At 36.0% G+C, this 15,488-nt stretch overlaps 1 protein-coding gene across 19 annotated transcripts in view; it reads left to right on the top strand.

Annotated features, from left to right (window-relative positions):
• The window catches only part of PICALM (phosphatidylinositol binding clathrin assembly protein), a 113,841-nt gene that overhangs the window by 90,520 nt on the left and 7,833 nt on the right, over positions 1–15,488 (top strand). For 6 of the 19 annotated variants that reach the window (XM_024572701.3, XM_024572709.3, XM_024572696.3 and 3 more), the window contains 7 exons: positions 304–411; positions 2,085–2,216; positions 2,318–2,348; positions 2,525–2,624; positions 5,369–5,392; positions 6,861–6,920; positions 8,634–8,738. In XM_024572701.3, the coding sequence (XP_024428469.1) occupies positions 304–411; positions 2,085–2,216; positions 2,318–2,348; positions 2,525–2,624; positions 5,369–5,392; positions 6,861–6,920; positions 8,634–8,738 (560 nt within the window). The remainder of the gene's footprint in view (positions 1–303; positions 412–2,084; positions 2,217–2,317; positions 2,349–2,524; positions 2,625–5,368; positions 5,393–6,860; positions 6,921–8,633; positions 8,739–15,488) is intronic. The other 13 variants (XM_053925737.2, XM_024572702.4, XM_024572699.4 and 10 more) reach the window with 4 other exon arrangements.

The following is a 15,488-nucleotide window of genomic DNA, read 5'->3' as shown; positions in this document are numbered from 1 at the left end:
TTTTTTTAAAGATCATCAATATACAACATTAAGGTAAAAAAATAAGAATTTTTTTTCCTGTAATGAAACATACTACTAGTTCAACTTCAGTTGCTCTTCTGTTTCTGTTTTCTTTGTCAGTGGGATTTTTGTTATGGGCCATGTAATCACCACAAAAAGATGTGGTGGTGTGGGAAACGTTTTGAGGGTTGGCTTTGTTTTTCTTGTGGGAATGTATCGCTTTTTCCATTCCTTTATCGTTATTAAAGAGATATATGTAGACTTATTAAAGAATTGAGCTCTTTACATTTTGTTTTTTCTTAGGATTTACTCCTTCTCCAGTTGCACAGCCACATCCTTCCGCTGGCCTTAATGTTGACTTTGAGTCTGTGTTTGGAAATAAATCTACCAACGTAATTATAGATTCTGGGGGTAAGAAAAAATTGTTTTATTAACATTGCTGTAGTGTTCTAATTTAGATTCTGTGTAAGGATAGATAATGCTCCTTTTAACATGTATAAATAGATTAAATTTCAGTAGCCAAAGAAGTTATGCCTCCTCTCCCAAACACTAGATGAGAACATCAAGGGACTATTAACTGTTACTCTTTTCTTAGTGGCATTTTTTGACTCTGGGAATATTTTGTTTTCTCCCAGAGTGAGCTGAATGGGGTAGAGGGGTAGGGATTTTGCTCAGATTAGAGAACTGAATTGATAGTGGCTGTGTATAGATTGTTAGTCCTTTTATTCCTTTACTGAAAGGAAATTGGCTTTTTGAAAACTAGGAAAATATAACCTGTCATACTTTGACTTGTATAGTCCATTTATAAACAGCAAGAATGTATTAAATATCAGAAGTGTGGGCATAGGGTCTTTGTATAGTTTTGGGGATGATTCTTACTATAGTGTGCTTATTCATTTGTCTTCAAAGAACTTTAAATCCTAGAGCCAGGTTTCTACTTAATTATTTCCATTTAACGTCTTGTTTTTTGGAAGTTCATAAAAATTAAGCATTCCTATCAAATTGACAATTCTCTTCTTACCATGGGATGGCCTTTGATTTTGGTTAGTACTTAAATTTAAGCCATTTAAAGAAATATATTGAGATATTCTTAGTTTTATAATATGCAATTAGTTGTCATTCAAAAATAAAGAAGTGAGCTGATACAGAATATGTATGGAGTAAGCATTTTCTTTTTCTGTACACTAGTAGGCTTATTGTATTTTTTGTTGCATTTGATTTTTTCCTTTTGAGTTAATTTTTCTGGGAAAGGGATAAAGAAAATATAGACCAATTGTTTATATATTTTTAAACCCCCATTTTTAATGACTTTTTCAAATTTTCTGGCATTCCTATATTATGCTCTTTGGTCCTTCAGAGGTTTGTTTGATTGGGTTATCTTACCTTCTACCTTTGGTAGAGAACTATAAGGGATTTTTTTTTTCCCCCCCCCCCTAAGCAGTGTCCTAGTTACTACGTGGTTTTATGGAATTGGGACATTATTTAGCAGTTTCTAAGGTATAATTTAGTTTAGCTGGTTTTAGACAGAACCAAAGAGATTATCTGATGGTTCATTTTGACTTGTGTTAATATACTATTTTACGTATACTTTACATTCACCACTTTGAAGAGTATAAAAAGGTGAAAATATTATTTCTTTTTTTACATTTTTAATTTTTATTTCTTAATGGAAACTTTTCTCAAAGTTTCCAAAGATGTATTTTTCACCTGTATTGCTTCAGGTATAAGTGAGTCTTAAGAAAATTTTGTTGGTTAAGGGAGAGAATTGCATTTTATTCCTTTCTCTTTTACAACTTTGGAATAAGAATAGTTTACTTGAGTGCTTCTTTCTTTATACCCTTTAACCTTAATGTAATTTTATCGTAAGACAAATTATTGGGTCAAAGCAAATACGGCCTTCTCAATCAGTGCACTTCAATGGTGAATTTCTTCTTTTTCAACTTAAAGAGCTTATTTACTACTGAATTTTGGAGGACTTCTCCAGTAAATTACCAAACAAGGAGAAAAGGCAGAGACCTCCTTTAGAAAGCTATAGCACCATAAAGTTCCTTACGAGTCCTATTTCATCTGTTTGTAACTTTAAGGCTTTGATGAACTAGGTGGACTCCTCAAACCAACAGTGGCCTCTCAGAACCAGAGTCTTCCTGCTGCCAAACTTCCACCTAACAAGTTAGTGTCTGATGACCTGGATTCATCTTTAGCCAACCTCGTAGGCAGTAAGTACTCTTCGGATCCTCTATTCTTCTTCAAAATAAGTTGTTTTATTTTTTTAAAAAAAATCTAGTTTTTAACTTCTTTTATTTTCTTCCTGTCCTAGATCTTGGCATTGGAAATGGAACCACTAAGAAGTGAGTTTTTATTTGTATTTCTACCCATGTGCTGCTTAGAGGTGGATTTGGCTTTCATCTAGAAAGTGTGTATAGAGGTGTCGTCTGCATCTTAACTGCTCTGTTCAGTCTAAATGCATAGTAAAGAAACTTCATAATAACAGATATTTACTGTGCTCACTTATATTTATTTAAAGTGATGTAAATTGGAGCCAGCCAGGTGAAAAGAAGCTGACTGGAGGATCTAACTGGCAACCAAAAGTTGCACCAACAACTGCTTGGAATGCCGCAACAATGGTGAGTCGGAAGAGCTTATGATGTACTAACGTGAATAATCTAGGTAAATGTGTAACATAAAAATGTTTTTAAAGTGATAGGCATAAATGAAAAGACTTATTAATGAGTTTTAGAAATATAAGTAATCTGTATTTCTTTTAAGGAGGCTTAGTTGACAATATTTGCAGGTACATTTTAGTAGCTACAATTTCTTTAAAGGTTACTTCTGTCAGGCATATTCTAATAAATAATATGTGGTTTTATTTTATATAATCTTCAAATTAACCTCAAATGGTAGCAACTGTTATTGTTCCCATTTTACAGATGAGGAAATGGAGACACAAATTTAAGTACTTATGTCCAGGATTACAGAATTTTTAGAGACATGGTGGATTTTTAGACCCTAGGTAGCCATATGCTCTTAATTACTACTCTTTGCCACTGGTTTCAGACATATTATTCATTTATTTAGGAAATATTTAATTTTTTTGGATCTCACCATTGGTAAAGAAACTATAGTTGCTTGGCTTTTATTAATACTGTCATGTAATTTGTACAGTTGATTCTCTTCATTTGCTGCACTTATGTTCTTCAAGTCACCGAACACTAACCATTGCTAGGTACACACACACACACACACACACACACACACACACTTCCCAACAGTGTCTCAGTGCTTACTAATTCAGTGTTAGTGTGACTTGAAGACCATAACTGCAGTGAATCAACTGTGTGTGGGTATAAACATGTGTGTGCACACACACGTTACCTAGATTATAATCATAAATTTTTTAAAAACTTGTGGTAAATTATGTCTTTTATGAAAGAGAAAATGAGGTTTAGAGGTGTTAAAGTGACTTGCCTGAGGCCACCCCAGTAATAGGTACCAGAGTTGAGATTCTAGTTCTGTCCAATGGCCACAGAGAGCTTCTTGCTTCTTACTACTGCTCCCTTCTCCGTCCTTTGGTCATCTTCCTGTTACAGCTGAAACAGGGCAGACCCTCACTTTGTTTGACCTAAGCTGGGAACGAATGCATAGGGAGACAAATTGTTCACCACTCCACACATGTCCATAAATAACCTTGAAAGCATTATAAGCATTGATTTTCTGGTTACAAATAAATTTTAGCATGTAGGTAAACTTGCAAATACAGAATCTATGAAGAATGAGGATTAATTATATATGCTAAATAATTAGCATTGTACTGAAGTTCTATTAACTGTTTTTAATTACTCAAAGTTGTAATTATTCCAGTGCACCTTCGTGGCTGTACTCCTAATCTTGGCCAGCTGCTGTTTTACCATCCCAATAAGTCTTACTGGGTCAGAGAAGACCATTTCCTTCTTATGGAAAAATGTGAAACATGCTTTCTTGTAACAGTGTGCTAATAGCAGCATTTTAACAACACAAGCTACACACCGTAGCTTTCCTGTTGTTATTAGAGACCCCCATTATCCTTGTAAAAGTTGCTCATTATTAAATATCTTCCAGGGCATTGCTCTGTTTTCCTTAGGTTAATCATAAAATAGTGGGCTGTTAAAATTTTATGGGACATTATCTAAAAAGTCCTGATATCTTCAGTCTCCGTAAATAGAAAATAATATTGATTTATCCACCTTTTTAAGACAGTAATTTTTCACTGGTAGTGGTCACTACCATCACTACTAATAAAACCTTGCAATTAATTTAGCTTTTTATATACGCACAGGCACTATCTTTAGTCTGTAAACAGTGCACTCTTGAAGGTGTTTGAGTAGGTATCATCCCAGTTATAAGGATGAAGTTTCATGATTTTTTTTCCAGGTGCCGAGCAACCAGAAAGCAGATTCAAATTAAAATAACATTCCTCTGACCCTGAATCTAGTGTTGCCCCCACTGTAACACAACTCACTGACTAGGGAATGGCAGGAGGGTTAGGTTAGTGGATTTTATAGCCTCAGGTATGAATTATACATTGATAACATATAGGGAAGATACAGTGAATTTTTTCTTATTTTGTATTGAATTAGTATTAATGTGAATGAAATAGTAGGAGTTTGTAGCTAGCAGTTTACCTAAGATTGACTACCAGAATCTAATAGGCACCTGACCACCTAGAATTCGTATGTAAGTTGATGAGAGCAATATTTATGGTGCTATGTTATATATGGTGATATGTATCATCTCTTAAGCTTTTGTTAAAATATTTGTGTGTACTTCATAGTATTTCTTTTTAATGACTAACATTTAGGGCTGGTGATGTGATTCACTACTTAGGTAAACTGCTGCTTATGACATTTCTTTACATTTCTAACCTTTTTATTAATCCTTAAACACTGTCAAGGTTTTTAAATATTTTTTAATTTAAAACAAATTCTTTGTTATTTTATTAGAATGTATAATGATGTTATACTACAAATTCTTTTAATTATGCTTGCTTTTTTTCCTGTAGTAGATATTACATGATGCAGCCTTGTTGATGGGATGCACTGAATTTTGTACTGTTGACACTGCTAATAATAGATTTTATCTTTTAATGACACTTGTAATCAATGAACTATTTTGTGTGCAAGGGGATAACGTCAAACACTAAGTTTCCCTTGTCAACCTTGATAGTGTTTTAGTATAGATGTTCTTCCACTAGATACTGGAAATACAAGAGATTTTAGGTAGTTAGTGAATGTACATGTGAACTAAAATGCTCTCTGTGTATTTTCTGTTGTGTAAGTACTTGTTCTAATCCAGTGTTATTGCATTATGTAATTGTTCTCCCTGGGAAAAACAGAATGGCATGCATTTTCCACAATACGTAAGTGACCAAAAACTAGCCTTTTTTGCAATAAATTGGCATGCTATTAACCACTGCTATAGCAGAATCTCATAACCTTTCAGCTATTACTTGTTTTCACATTCAGATTTTCAATGTGCCAAAATTCTTCCAAGCATCTACTGATTTCATGGGTGTGTTGCAGAATTGATTCTGATGATGGCATGGGAAATACAGATTTTTTTTCTTGCTTAATATTCTGCCATTTGCTGCCAGATGGCTGGGTGTCTGTGTGTGTATCTGTGCTGCCACTATGCACTTGATAACTTCTGAATGAAGGGAAATGTTGACTGTGGTAATGTTGAAAATAACAACTGCATGAAATCTTACAGGCTTCTGCTGTACTTGGCAGTGTGTCTGCTGCTCTTGCAGCTCTCAGTTTTTAAGTAGGTAGAGACCAATAAGTCCTACATGCTCACCCAAATACTAAACTTTTTAACTATTCACTTTAGTTGCGCTTCATTTACTTCTCCATGTGTTTGTTCAAATTGCCACATATTTTCAGGGTTTTTTGGGGTTTGTTTTTTTTTTTTTTTTTTTTTTTTGGTTTGTTTGTTTTTTGGTCTTTTTTTTTTTTTAATGTTTCAGCAGTGTTATTGGTCTTCCACCTGTGTTCAGTTTAGTTTTCATTATAAAATAACGTAGACAGGGAATGTTGTTAAGACAGCAAATGTATCTAAAATATGTATTTATAGAGTATGAGTTAAAGTAGCAAGAGGAGGGAAACTTAAACACATCTTAGTGGTAGGTGGCTCTTTTAAGCATTAAAGCATAAACAGACTTAAAAATCTATTACTCTTCCAATTAGCTGCTTTGTAGAAGATAGTTTAAGTCATTTATGGAATAAATAAGGAGTGCTAATATACATACTTTCTGTAAGAACCGTGTGCTTTATAGAAATAATCATACTCAGTAGTGGTTTGAAATCTTTGGGGTTCTTTGAAAAAAGTGAATGAGGTCCTTAGAAACTAATTTTTTTGGAAGATCAAATTATTAATTGATTTGGGGTTTTGAATTCTTTTTCTTTGCTTAAAAACTGAAGTGCCTAGGAAAACATTCAGTAATACTAGTTTTTCTGGGTAACCATTTTTTATGATAGTTAATAGACTTTAAAATTTAGAACTATAGATATTGCTTAAAATCTGAAGATTTTTAAAGCTGTAAAAGCCCATTGAAATTTTAGATCACTGTTTAAGTAAGTTAAAGGGTATTTTTTCTTTCTAATCATTCTACTTTCTGCTAATTGCAGGGAACCTTTTTTCATTGAGCATCGACACATTTTAAAAAAATTATAGCTGTCAAATTGACAGTTATTAATGATCACAAGTATCACATTTAATCACGGCTGTCTTAGCAATTCTTTCAGTAGAACTACAACTATTAATTTCTTGAACTCAGTTGACATACAGGAGTTATACTTCCTTGTTTATTTTTTCTTTCACTATTTCAGGCACCCCCTGTAATGGCCTATCCTGCTACTACACCAACAGGCATGATAGGATATGGAATTGTAAGTAGTTTTGTACACACAGGTTTTTGAAAATAGGTTGATTCATATTTAACGTGCTTTTATTACACACTTAACTGCAAAAAGAACTTACTGCCACTCATACCCTTAGTGCCTAACACAGAATCTTGTGTGTGCCACAGCATTCAGTGGTTTTCTAAGTATTTCTAGAATAGTCGTTATACAATAGATAACATTATTAATGTTCACAGTATTACTTGGCTTATTTTTCTGTCATACTTTGCTGGCATTTAATACTTCATTACAAATTCAGACATTAATGTTAACTTCAAGTCTTTGTTGCTGTGGCCTTAGATTAATACCAGTGAGGTCTTATAACCTTAATACTGTAGGGGAAGGAAGGAATTAACAGTTTTTGCATTGTGTAAAGGTAAATTTAGTAAAGGCAGAGAAATTTTCCTATGACAGTGGTTGGTGCAGTACAAACTGCCCTATAACCTTTAAGCTGGCCACAGTCCACATTCTAGACAGCCCTTACTCTCTCAGCTCTCTTCGTATATAGACTCACTTAGATAAGAAGTGGAGGTAGTGGCTTCAACCTCCTGTACATGTTTGAGGAACTCTTGCTGATAGGAGACAGCACCACATGCCTTTGTATTGCTAAGGTGGCTCCTGTGCTACTTGTTCATTTACATCTTAGGGAAGTAGCTCTTCTATCTATGAAGAAGTTTGACAGCTTTTGGTTGGTGGTCATTACATGAGAAAGGAGTCTGCACAAATAACTCAGGCAATAAAGTTAAAGTGACTTTCTATTAACAAAAGTCTACTTGAAGGGTTAAATAGAACACACAGAAAGATAAGATTTTATATTGCATATTAACCAAAATAATATAGTGGTCTGTGTGTGCTAAATCTTGTCAGTGATTATGTTACTTTTTACCATGGAGTAGCGGTTTTTAAAGCAAGACATGGTCGATTGAGATTCTGTTTTCAGTTAGTAAAGAATGAATTAACCTCTTTGTGTATAAATTTAAGCCTTTTCTTTAAAAAAAAAAAAGATTATTTATTTATTTTTAGGGAGATGGGAAGGGAGGGAGAAAGAAAGGGAGAGAAGCATCTATGTGCAAGTGATATATTGACCTGTTGCCTCTTGCACTCCCCCAACTGGGGACCTGGCCTGCAACCCAGGCATGTGCCCTGACAGGGAATCAAACCAGCGACTTTTCTCTTTGCAGGCTGGTGCTCAATCCACTGAGCCACACCAGCCAGGGCAAATTTAAGCCTCTTCTTGAGTTTCCCCCAAAATGTCTGAAATAAAATGAAAGAACTACAGAGAGTAAACCTCTTCAAAGAATCAGCTGTGTTTACTTGTTATCACTTGCATGATGGCTTAAGAACTTGATTTGATATATAAAGGAAGTTTACCTTGACATATCTTAGTCACTTTACAGTTTTAAGTTTCCCCGCATCTAAAGTTGACAAATTTGAAAAATTTTGGTCTAAATTATTTTGTCTGCTGTACTGTAGTAAGCAGTTACACAGACATTAAAAATGGGCATGTTAAAGACTTTCCATACCAAAGTCAGTCCTCTTAAAAGTTTGTGGCTCAGTCTTATTTGCATTTACAGGACTTTTCTCTTTGAGTTAAAGCAAAAGTAGTAGTACTTTTCCTCCCTGTCATCCTTCTTGTTTACTTATTTATAATAAGGGAGATATTAGTCGACATTTTTAACTTGGTGTTTTTCTATTTTTTAGCCTCCTCAAATGGGAAGTGTGCCTGTAATGACACAACCAACCTTAATATACAGCCAGCCTGTCATGAGACCACCAAATCCCTTTGGCCCTGTATCAGGAGCACAGGTATTAATTCGTGTGCTACATGTAACTGTTTTAATGTGCTTGATGTGGAAGGAATACAATGCTAAAACGTTCTTTTATACAACTTGAGAAACAAGCTATTAGCAGTATTCTCCTACATGGTGAATGTTATTTGCTTTATATCTTTCTCATCTAAGAGCTTTTAGGAATATTGATTATTTGGAAGGAAAGGACAGCAGATTACAAATATTAAAGATGGAACATTCTTGATAACTTACAGTTGGTGAATCCAGAGGACGATTTTTCTGAGGTTAAGGAACCTACTTTCTGTTCATGATTCTGGCATGATCTCCTTTGTGAACCCTAGAAACCCTGAACTCAGAGCTTCAGTGCGTTGGCATTTGGAGTGCCAGTGCAATTGGTAATGGCCTTGTTATTCTTTTTCCGCTTGAATGCATGTAGTATTGTATTTGCCAGTGATATAGTGTTACATTGCCAAAATTAGTTTGCGTTGATGCAGTTTGAATCTAGTCTCTGTATTTCGTAGACTAGTGAAGCACAGGAGATTCTTTCATTTTCAGCCTGAGTATTGAACTCATTTTAATAAATTGGCATCTTGGGGAGTACCAGTAAGTAGGAGTAGATTTTGAATTTAGTTCTTAATAAGAGGTAAAATCCATGTTCTTTGCAATTCATGTATTTGCCCAGTTGCCTCTTTTTTTGTTGTTGTTTCAGTGACCTTTTTTTCCTGTTCCTTAATCAGTTAAGTATTTTACAGTGAAGATAACTGGGAGTTGGGGTAACTGATGCAGTTATTACTCTTTTATAAGTCGGTTAATTTTTATGCATTTGTTTTTACAAAGTGGGTTATGGGCATGTATAGCTTTTTTCTTTTCTATCATTTACCAGCAGTTCTTTTAGATACTGACTTAACTTGCTAAAAAATAAACTAGATTTTTATAATCTTTTAAGATGTTGATTTCCCTAAGTATTGATGTAGATGTTTTCTTGAGATTGTATGCTTCCTCCGTGCCCTTTACTTTTTTCTTTGTTCTTTTAACTTCAGATATATATCATTTATTTTTTAAAATTAGTTTCTTTGCCTTAACAGACTAAGTGATAAGAACCTCAATGTATTTAAAGAGAAAAAGCTATAGTCCAGAGCTACAAATTTATCAGGAATTGCTGACTACAGAAGTTTTTCCCTGATGTGTGGTTAAATAAACCCTCAACCCTCTCTGGGTGTTCTTTTGCAAGCTTCTATCTCAGAAACAGATTATATTGTTGCCTTAAGCTTGAATACTACCTGACAGTTTCCAAGCACTTTCACATACATTATCTTACCCTATTCTCAAAATAATCTGTAAGGTAAGGGCCTAGTATCGCCATCTTGTTTTATAGATATAGAGAGCTGAGACTGAGAAAGGTTCTTCAGCTAAATAACTAGTGAAATGCAACTGGTCCCTGATCCTCGTCCATGCTGACTGGTACCGCACTACCTTTCCACTAATAGGACTGAGCTGATAATGGCTACTGCAGTAGCACTGTCTTCCTTTTGTGAGAACCACTCTGCCATACCTTGGGTTTCCTGCTAGATTATAAACTGCATTTACACATTCAGGATATAACTATTATAGTTGTCAAGAGCATTCTCTACAATTTTGTGTAATACTGTCAACCTTGAAATATATTAGTTTTGATTTTCTTCTTTTTAATATGGTTTAAAAAGAAATCTTAGTAAAACTCTACCTTTAAAAAATTGCTGATCCTCTAGCATCTGCTGTTAACCCAACTTTTATATCCTGTTGCCTCTAAAATCCACATAACTCTTTCACTGAAACACCAAAAAAGTGCAAGAATTCCCATGTGCATGGAAAGAAACCATGATAGAAATGCCTTTTCCTAATTACTTTATGCCAGAATAGAATAGAATAAGAACATTAGAGTAATACGTTTTTAGCTGGGAAGTCAAATTTGAAAAGAGTACTTAATATAAATATTATTGATTAAAAAGAGCACATGAAAGAATCAAATTGATAACTAGAAAAAAAGAAAATCCAGTGGCAAGGAAGTGACTTAAAGAGGCTTTGGTCTCCTTACACAGTCATTTGAATCATTTAAAAGTTAGAATCTTGAATCTTTTAACGTTACTTTCAATTTTTTTATCCCCTCTGTTTTCCGTGTATCTCACCACATGGTCCCACTGTTTCTCTGCTATCATTAGATCCACTTTTCTTGCATTCTACAGCTTTCACCTGGATTTAAACCTCTTTATCCCATATTTATTTTACAGGTCTCCCTGTGTTCCTTGACATTCTAATTTAATCCATTATGTAGATACTTGAATGACTTCCTGTATGCAGTATTTGTATTCAAATACCTATATACAAAAAATCTAAGGAAGTGAATCTAATTATAACTGAATGTATAAGACATCCCCTAAGCTTTCCTTATGTCTTGAAACGACCTCACAAAGTCTCTTGTACGAGTAATAATGAAACAGAATGTTCAGGTTCTTCGATTCCCATGCCTTTCTAATGCTCCATAAGTATCCAGTGTTCTGCAACTACTGTCTTTTCTAGAAGTCCCTGTCATAAAAATGGATTCAGTCTTTACTCATTCTTTATTATATCTCATTCTTTTACAGACCTTTCAGAGATCCGAAGGTCTTTTCCTTAGTCTGCATTTTTTTTATTATAGAACTTATCACTACCTGATTCTGCCTGTCTGTCTTATCTGCTCATGCCCCCATCCATCCACTCTAGCAAGACACTGGTATACTAGATTGTAAGCTTTATAGAGGCAGGCTTTTACATGGCTTGTGTAGTTCCCTGTCCTTGGTTCCTAGAACAGTACCTGACTCATGAGAGTTTTTGAACGTTACTTGTCAAACAAGTGAATCTGGTTGAAAAACTTAACTTTTCCATCATGTAACTTACTCTATTCCACATTGATCTCTCCTTTCGCTTACTTGTAACCATTGAAGATATAGCAGTATTCAAAATTGCTTTAATTCATTGGCTAATAGTTACCATAAGCTAAAATATTAGGTAACAGTCACCTTAAAGAATACCTTTAATTTCATGATTAAGTATTTTTAATAATTTTAAAATTGAACTATTTATGTTTAAAATAGGTGAGATTTTCTCAGTTTTTAATGATTCTTAGCCAGTTTCCTGGATTAATTTTGTCCATTCAGGCCTAGCTGTAACCAACATAATTTTTCTTAATGAATTACCTTTTAATTCTTCTCTCATTATTTTACTCTTTTTTCAATTGGATTCAAAATTCCTTGAGGGCAGAAGACATCTCTTTGTACATTATAAACAGTAGTTTAAATGTAAAACAAAATCTCATTAAAGTAAAATCTTAAAATCAAATCCCACTTCTATAGCTGTTGCCAAAAGTCTTTCCCTGCACTTTGAAGTGTTTTGGAAGCCATTACTCACCTGGCGCATAACTTACAGCTCCTGTTCTTTTTTACTTTACTTACTCTTAGAATCAAATTAGTATTTTTGAGAGTACCTCAGCCTTCCCAGATATGTTTATCTCTTTACTATTAAGTGAGGCATTCCAAACCATGTGTTGTGTTCTACATTATTACCTAGGTTTCTTTAATGCTGCAATAGAGCTGAGAAGTGAGAAAGTTTGTTCTGGTTTTTAGGAAATTGTCTTCATTATAACTTTAATGAACAACACTGTAGTATTGAAATCATGCCTTTTTATACACTCGACCCTTTTCTGTCCCCATTTTTTGTGCTGGCTTATGTAACTGCTGGTTACTTAAAGATGGGTTTTAAGTTCTGTTTCATGCCTAACAATGTGACTTTTTAAAAAGATATGTTGTGCATTGGTGATCTTCTTAGCTGTTTGACTACATGGAAAATACTAGATCCCTGTGGTGGTTGTTTCTCTTCTGTACTTCATAGTTTTGTTCACTTTTTAAAATTATATTTTATTGATTATGCTATCACAGTTGTCCCAATTTTTCCCCGTTTGACCCCCGCCAACCATTACCCCCAACTTTCTCAATCAGTACCCACACCGTTGTTCATGTACATGAGTCATGCGTAGGTTCTTCGCTACTCCATTTTCTATACTGTACTGTACTTCCCCGTGGCTATTCTGTAACTACCTTATTTGTACTTCTTAATCCCCTCACCTATTCACCCATTTCTCCACACCCCCCTCCCATCTGGCAGCCATTAAAACGCTCTCCATATCCATGATCTGGCTCTGTTCTTCTTCTTTGCTTAGTTTATTTTTTAGATTCAATTGTTGATAGATATGTATTTATTGCCATTTTTATTGTTCATAGTTTTGATCTTCTTTTTCTTAGACAAGCCCCTTTAACATATCATATAATAATGGTTTGGTGATGATAAACTCCTTTAGTTTTTTCTTGTCCAGGAGGCTCTTTATCTGCTCTTTGATTCTAAATGATAGCTTTGCTGGGTAGAGCATCTTGGCTGTAGGTCCCTGCTTTCATGACTTTGAATATTTCTTGCTGGTTCCTTCTTGCCTATAAACTTTCTTTTGAGAAATCAACTGACAGTCCTATGGGAACTCCCCTGTAGGTAACTAACTGCTTTTCTCTTGCTGCTTTTAAGGTTCTCTTTTTATTTTTAACCTTTGGCACTTTAATTATATGTCTTCCAGTGGGCCTCTTTGCATCCATGTTGTTTGGGACTCTCTGTGCTTCCTAAACTTGCATGTCTATTTACTTCAACAAAGTAGGGAAGTTTTCTTTCACAATTTTTTCCAGTAGAGTTCCAATTTCTTGCTCTTTCTCTTCTCCTCTGGCACCGTATGTTGCGAATGCAGGTACGCTTGAAGTTGTCCCCAAGGCTGCTTACACTATCCTCATTTTTTTGGATTCTTTTTTCTTCTTGTTCTGATTGAGTTTTTTCTTCCTTATACTCCAAATCATTGATTTGATTCTTGGTTTCATCCAGTTGTTTCCCTGTAAATTGTTCTTTATTTCCTTCATTTCTGGCTGGATCTTTATATGGTGTTGAGGTTGTCACTAAGTTCCTTGAGCATTCTTATGAACAGTGTTTTGAACTCTGCATCTGATAGATTGCCTATCTCCAATTCGTTTAGTTCTCTTTTGGAGATTTGTTCTGTTCTTTCATTTGGGCTGTGTTTCTTTGTCTCCTCATTTTGGCAGCCTCCAAGTGTTGTTTTCTATGTATTAGGTATAGTTGCTATGACTCCCTGTGTTGGTAGCATGTCCTAATGTAGTAGGACATTAGCACAGCCTCCCCTATTACCCAAGCTGGGTACCTGAGGTGTGCCCTTCATGTGGGTTGAGTAAACCCTCTTGTAGTTGAGTCTCGATTACTATTGGCAGATCAATGGCAGGGATTTACCCAGGCCAGTCATTTGCAAGTACTGGCTATGACCACTGACCACTGATTTCTGCCCTCCACGGAGAATCAGCTGTGCAGGGGCAGGGTTGTGGTGCTCCGACATGGTCTGTAGCTGTCTACTGAGTGCATAGGCTCTGGGATTTCCTGGGTAGTGTGGGCCAATGTCAGCCCCAACCTGTGTTTTGCCCAGGGCCACCCTGCCTGAGCTATAAAGCAATCTGAGATGGCTGCTACTTGTGCTGGGGTTGGAGATTCCCAGGCAAAGACAAGCTGTGAATCGATGCTAGTTGCTGCTAGTGATGTGCATGGGGCCACTTAGGAAGAGGTATGGGGGTTAGGGATTCACTGAGTCTGGCTGTTGCTTATTTGAGAGGATTTCGGAAGTTGTGAAGCATGAACCAAGACCAGCCATTAATATAGAAAAGCATCTTGGGTGGGCCCATAGGTTGGGTAGGATGGAGTCTCAGAGGATATCCAGGGTAGGGCAAACAGTATCAGCCAGGTTGATGGAATCTCAGATATGGCACCAACCTGCAGGCTCTGTGGCTCTGTCGGGGGAGGATTCAGAAAAGGGATGATGGCTTCTGCCTGCCTTTCTATCTGGGAGAAAGCTGTCCTCCAGCTCTCGTCTTGATGCCTGGTATTTCAGTTCCTCCCTGTGTGCCACTGGTGCCTCTCAAGCTGCTACCCCAGTGCTGGAGCTCAGTAGGAGTGAGCCTGAGTAAGTTGATGTGTGAGTTCTTTAAGAGGAACTGCTTGGGTCTCCAGAAGTTTCTTCCACTCAACCCCTGCTGGTGTTTGCAGCCAGAAGTGTGGGGACTTATGTTCCTGGCACTGGAACCCTTGGCTGGGGGTGCCTGATGTGGGGCTGGGACTCCGTGCTCCCAAGATATCCCTCCCAAATTTATTTATTTGTTTGTTTGTTTGTTTGTTTGTTTAGTAATGAAAGAAAGAGAGGGAGAGAAATAATCGATGTGTGTTTGCCTCTCACATGGCCCCTACTGGGGACCTGGTCTGCAACCTAGGCATGTGCCCTGACTAAGAATCAAACCCGCAACCATTTGGTTCGCAGCCTGTGCTCAATCCACTGAGCTACACCAGCCAGGGCCCTCCCAAATTTTTATCCACCACATGTGAATGTGGGACTAGTCCATTCTGTGTCTGCCCCTCCTACCAGTTGGATGGTTGTGTTTTCTTTATTTCCGTAGTTGTCAGACTTCCATTAGCTCGAATTTCTTAGGTTCTGAGTGCCGGTTGTTCTATATATTAGTTGTAATTTTGATCTGGTTGTGCAAGGAGGTGAGCCATGTTTGCCTGTTTTGCCATCTTGACTGGAAGTATTTGCTCACTTTTTGGTTGGTTATTGTAAGTTACTTGTGTGTCTGTTTATTAACTTGGAAATAGTGGGGACTCTTACACC

The sequence above is a fragment of the Desmodus rotundus genome, chromosome 5 (genome assembly GCF_022682495.2).
Source record: "Desmodus rotundus isolate HL8 chromosome 5, HLdesRot8A.1, whole genome shotgun sequence".
NCBI lineage: Eukaryota > Metazoa > Chordata > Mammalia > Chiroptera > Phyllostomidae > Desmodus > Desmodus rotundus.
This window is presented reverse-complemented; position numbering and strand designations above follow the sequence as displayed.